This window comes from Poecilia reticulata, linkage group LG14, assembly GCF_000633615.1.
Source record: "Poecilia reticulata strain Guanapo linkage group LG14, Guppy_female_1.0+MT, whole genome shotgun sequence".
Lineage (NCBI taxonomy): Eukaryota > Metazoa > Chordata > Actinopteri > Cyprinodontiformes > Poeciliidae > Poecilia > Poecilia reticulata.
Window position 1 is genome coordinate 524539 of NC_024344.1, and position 5862 is coordinate 530400.

General features: G+C 43.4%; 1 protein-coding gene across 17 annotated transcripts in view; it reads right to left on the reverse strand.

The window, feature by feature from the left end:
* Positions 1 to 1354: 1354 nt before the first annotated feature.
* Positions 1355 to 5862, reverse strand: part of rapgef6 (Rap guanine nucleotide exchange factor (GEF) 6) — a 145091-nt gene continuing 140583 nt past the window's right edge. For 14 of the 17 annotated variants that reach the window (XM_008426850.2, XM_008426849.2, XM_008426867.2 and 11 more), the window contains 3 exons: positions 4173 to 4720; positions 3022 to 3351; positions 1355 to 2181 (listed from right to left, as the gene is read on the reverse strand). In XM_008426850.2, coding sequence (XP_008425072.1) covers positions 2159 to 2181; positions 3022 to 3351; positions 4173 to 4720 — 901 coding nt within the window. In that variant the 3' untranslated portion in view covers positions 1355 to 2158. Of the gene's footprint in view, positions 2230 to 3021; positions 3352 to 4172; positions 4721 to 5862 lie in introns of all 17 variants that reach the window. The other 3 variants (XM_008426854.2, XM_008426866.2, XM_008426856.2) reach the window with 3 other exon arrangements.

Sequence of the window (5862 nt, forward strand, 5' to 3'; positions counted from 1 at the left end):
AATTAGAGCGAGGATTTTTCTCTTCAGCTCAACAAAAAGCTCCTTTCAGCGTCGAGTTTGCATGAAGTCGCCTCGTTCAGAGGCAGGAGCCTTCAAAGCAGAACTGCAACTACACAAGTTTTGAGTTGGAAATATGTGAGCAGCAAAGAAATAAAAAAGAAGACCTGTTCTGATCCCAACACGCAGACACACACACACACACACACACACACACACACACACACACACACACACTCTGCTACATCCTCCCAAAACTCAGCAGCAATTACACTCAAAGATCCAAAGTTGCAGCAAACGAAGCATCAAAACGGGGAGAACACGTCAAAAAAAGGACAAAAATCAAAACCAATTCCTTTAGCTTTCAACAAAAATATTCAAAAATATCCTCTCTGCACATTTATACAGACTCAGTTTACATTAAATTATGGCAAAGGAACAGCAAAAATATATATGTACAAATTTATATAACTGCCGTGAGTATCTATATATACTTACATATATCAGCAGTGATCATTTCAAGTCTTTGTGTGGCAAAAACAAATTACAGGAAGCAAACAGAACAGATACGGAGGGAGAAAGATTCCAGTTAAAAACTAAAAAAAAAAAATTCATTTCTGTACAAATCTGCTCCTGCTTTCAAAACARATCTTCAAGCGTTTTCTTTAAATATTTTACAAAACACAAGTATTTTGGGAGACGTAAGCCAGGCAGACCGTCTTTGTTGCACCTCGTCTGAGTGAGAAGAGCTACAAAATAATGCTGCGTCAGCAAAAAATAATGCTGCATTATAAACAAATTTACAACTGAACTCTCTGCAGCTCGTAACTCGCAGACGACCAGTAAACACTGCAAGCAAAACGCAGACGCCGCCACGTAAACACTGTCCTGTTGGTTCTGGTGTGTGTGTGTGTGTGTGTGTTAATTTATCGTTTTTTTTACAGCGCCTGCAGTAAATCGAAGGTTTTTTACTCTACAGGAGGCAGCGAGGCATTTGTTCTTCAGCTCATTAAAACCGAGTTTAATCCAGGTTTTACAGGAAGCAGCGACACAACCAGGCGAAGTGACGCAAAGTGTCCGGACGGGACGGGAAGTGCTACGCAGACACCAGGGATTTCCGGGAGTTTTCTCTTTTTCCACCTTTTGAAAAATATTCATCAGTGCTTTTTAGGTTTTAACGATTAGAAATCTATGTATTTTTTTTTCTTCTTTTGCGTTCCCCTCAATAATTTACTAGTCAGCGTAACTGAATACTGAAAGTCTTTCTGCTGTTTTAAGGTTTCTGCTCGTTAGTATCTCGTTTTTTTTTTGGGCTCTAGTGGCTTTTATTTGAAAAGTGGGTAACGAGAGACGGGGAAGACATGCAGCAAAGGCTGGGAATCGAACCTGTGACAGCTGCGTTGAGGACTAAGGCCTCCATATGTGGGTTGTGCTGAACCACAGCACATCCCTAGTATCTCGTTTTTGAAATATCTGAAGTTTGTATCTTTTTTTCAGGATCGAAATCCACCAAACAGACGAGTAAAATACAAAAGCTCTCTTTTCAAACTATTTACTTATTTTAAAGACACCTGACAGGTTTGATTGATTTTTTTGTTTGTCGTCCGAAATGTTAACAAAGGGTCGTTTCCATGTGCAGCCACATCTCAGATACAAACAAATGTAAACATGCAGCTAATAAATCGATTTTCAATCAGATTTATGCACCAAATAGTTCAGAATGTAAATTTGTGACTGTATGTGAAACAGACCAGTGGTTTTGCTAATTCATTGTGAGGGAACGCAAAAGAAAAAAAAAACTTAAAACACTTAAAACTCTCAGCATCATCTGTTTTGAGAGCTGTGGATCTTCATAATTTAAATTCAAGTTAAAAAGAATGAAACCAAGGAGGAGTTCACGTTTGCAAATCCAGCCGATTAAAGCAAAACGTCAAGTTAAAGCAAAGACGACAAAACGTGCAGATGAGTGAGCCTGGAGAGCGAATGGAGGTACGTCATAAATATCGTCTCTGTCCTTCTAAAAGTCCGTCTCCTGCGATGCGATCGCCTCTTCCAGCTTTGTTCATAAGCTCTCTTTTTTAAAAAAGTCTCTAAAATCTCTGATTTGTGAAACGGGTCCATAAAAGGTCAGAGGTCACACGATGACCCCCGGCTGCTGAGTTCACACCGCCGACACCTGTTCATCTGGAACAGAGGAGATGGGACAACATTTCACTTTTTTTTAGTGCAAATCTGAAACAAAGAAGCAAACAAACAAACAAAACCATCAATTATTCAGCAGGCGGTGAAAAATACAGGAATATTTAAATTAGTTTGGATAAACATGAAAAACAAACAAAGTGGCCCGATATCTGTATATCCGATATGACGTATTGCCGATCTGATGTTTGTGTTTTCTGGATTTTTCATTTTTTGAAGTATTGTTTTTATTTTTAATGCTGAAAGGGTTTTTAAGACTTTGTGATTGGGCCGCCGTCGATCGCAAAAATGAGGGAAAGTTCCACCAAAAACTGAAAGTTTCTCAGAAATATTCTAGATTTTCATTTGAAAATCTGAATTTTTTGTAGAAATTGTTTGATATTAGTCTAAATTTTTTTATTTTTTTCTATCAAATTTCCTTGTAATTTTCTTACTTTTTTCCTCTACAATGGTTCTAATTCGCAGCAGTAAATTTTGCTGTATTAGAAGAAACGCGTCTGATTTCCTTTTTCTTTTGGGCTCAATTGAATTTATTTCCAGTGATAACAGGATCTTTTATTCATAGTTTCAGGTGTGTATTGTTTTAATTTCCTTTTTATTTATTGTTCCTGATAAAACTGCATTAATTATTAATATATCACTTGGAAATGGTTTCAAATCAACAATATTGTCACTTATTGAATTAAACAGTAATGCAACAGTGTTTGACGTTTTAATCCATTTTATTTTTACATTTAGAGAAGTGAACTGGTTCTCAGTTGTTGCTTCCACTCAAGTTTAAAGTTTGGAGGAATAACAGATGATGGTGTCCTGGTTGTGACGTACCGTCCTCGCTGTCAGCCAGGTCCTGCGCTGGGGGGACGACGCTGGGCGGTCTGGACTGGCCCTGAATGGGGCTGGCCGTTCGGAGGTGAAGCCTCCGCGCCTCGGCCAGCCCGCTGGCCGCGCCGGGGCTCTGCAGGAGCTTGCTCCTCTGCAGGGCCACGCTGTAGTCTGGAGGTCTGAGGTGAGGAGGTCGGGGGGCGGGAGACCCCGGCCCGCCGCCTACTCCGTCTGCGACCCCGAGGTCGCCCAGAGCCAGACCCTGGTAGCCTGGAGGGGTGGGAGGGGGAGCTCGGTAACGCTCATCCTTAGTGGGGGACGTGACACAGTACACTGGATGGATGTGAAGGTGGAAATAATGGGAGGATGGAGGAAAAGAAGGATGTGATGTACAGAAAACAAAAGGGGGAAAAATGGAAAAATTAAATAAACTTCATGAACACAACATGCAAAACACGGGAAATTAAAGGGGCAGTATTATGTTTCCCAGCGCGATCGAGTAACTGCGTCAACTGTAGTTATAAAAATGCTACATGTATCAAGTATGATGTTTATGAAATTAAAATCGGGCCTCTGTCTCTTTAAAAACTCCTGGTCTTTGTCAGGAAGCTCCTCTATTAACGACGCTTTAGCCAGCAGCTCCTCCAGGCGTCTGCTAATCGCTGCTGGCTAGTCTGAAGGATCTGAGTGCCCAGAAGTTTGGAAGCTGCAGCTCTGAGGCGGAGCTTCGCCTTGAAGGCGGGGCTAAGTCCACCCAGGCGTTTTGAACAGCTGACTGGTTGTCATGGAGACTAAAGGATTTCTCAGACGTTCATGAAAGCATCAAAGCAACACTCCAGGTTTGTTTTTGATGAAGTAAAAACATTGTAACATGATGAAAAACTCAGAAAAATAATACTGCCCTTTAATAAAAAAACATAAAACTAATAAGATGGATGACAGCAGTGCATAAACAAATCCCTAAGCTGAAACGGGTGATGTAGATTTAATAAAAAATAATCAAATCAGCCTACTGGCTAATACATATATTTAATTTTCTTCTATAAATAAATCTTTTCTGCTCGTTTTGATTTTCCTCCTGGACAGACGGACACGCATGCAGGAGAGGAGGTGAGCGTGAGCGCTGCTCGGCTGCGTTCATCCTGATCCCTCACCTATCAGGCCCTTCTCTGTGCTCGACGTCACCGTTTTGTACGAGGCGTCTGCGCTTTGCCCTCCTTCCTCGTTGGCCGGCGAGGAAGGAAGCTCCGAGGCGTTTCGCCGCTTTATCGTTCCGTAATTCCCCTCGTAGTTATCCGACAGGGAGCCCGACGACGTCCGGCTCTCCCGCGCCGCAACGCTCAGATCTGAGCTGGAGTCTCTGGCGAGGCGGCCGGCGGCGGTGTCGCCGGCCCACGAGGGCCTGGCGGCGTCCGCCTCGGCCATCGTCCGGCCCAGCGGCGGGAGTTTGAAGCCGCTCAGGTGCGYGTGGGGGAGGGAGAGCGGGTGGCCGTGGATRCCGTGGTCCCAGGGCCGGCAGGACGAGGCGGGGAGGATTTGGAAGGATTCGTGAGAGTTGGAGGAACAGGAAGTCCAGCTGCCGCGACCGCTGTCCACCACCGAGTCCAGGGACAGGGAGGCGTGGTCCGGGGTCAGCTCCTCCGTGGAGAGGGAGGAGGTGAAAGGTCGCGCTGCATGTCCTCCTCGAGCCACGACTGAAGAGCTGAAAGGCAGGAGAAGAGATGAAATGTTTCACGTCACATTACATTTTTAATACCTGGATAWCAWCATCACAGAYAATATTCCACATTTACAAAGATTGAAAAAAGCTCATYGTTTTTCTGCTAAYCTCAAAAATTACATTTAAATGACTCATTGAAAYYAATTTGATGAAACTGGGAGTTCTGGTTACCAGCTGATAAAAGACGCACATCAGCCTCTGTTGGCGAAGGCAACAGGTRGAAATGGCTGAAGGATAAAACATAATTGACTAAAGAGACATTTGACCAAACAGAAATCTGTCCTCCGTGATAAATAACGTAGGGAAAAGATCCGGCTGTTTGATTCACTGACTGTATTTTACAGGACAAACCAGACAGTCAATGAAACCGAGCCGTATTTCATAAAACAGGCCGATGCTACAAAGCAAGGCTGCCAAGCTAATATAATAYCAGAGAGGTAGATATTTCAGTGTTGTCTTTATGAGACAGATAGGCCTGATTATGGACAGACAATAWAGAAGCGTTGTTGTTTACTCAGCCAGATTAAAAAGCCGACACTTTGTCCTGGACAGAAGCAGCAGAGAGGAGAGCAGTAAAACACGGGGAAGCTAATAAACAGGTGTTATTTTTTATGACTTCCAGTTCTTGGAGATTTTAATGAGGATGGGTGTAAATGGAAGCAGCTGGGGGAAGAAAACAGGCGAAAAGCAGCAGATGGTCAATAGGTGGATGATTTGTGCAAAAGTTTGAGGTGAATAGAGAAGGAGTCAAAAAGTTGAGTTTAGAGGTGTGCCGATCAATCGGCCGATTTCCATGAACAAGTGCATGATCGGTGATCGGCGATCACTGGCTCTTGTTGCCGATACCGATCACCTGCCTGTGCAGCTGGTCTCCTCTTTCCTTCACTCTGCAAACGCGCAGCAACAAATCCTAAGCGATGTGGAACTATAACGCACTGAGTGAATGGGGACGTTTGCGTGTCGCTGCGGAAAATTGAAGCATGTCAAAATGCATCAACACAACAAAGCTAATAGACATAGAAATAATGACATACTTGAGGAGTTTGGCTACATCGAGGCTCACTGCAGTAAAAAAGACATGGAGGATCAGATAGCAGGTAAAGCAGCACAGCTACAAACACTCA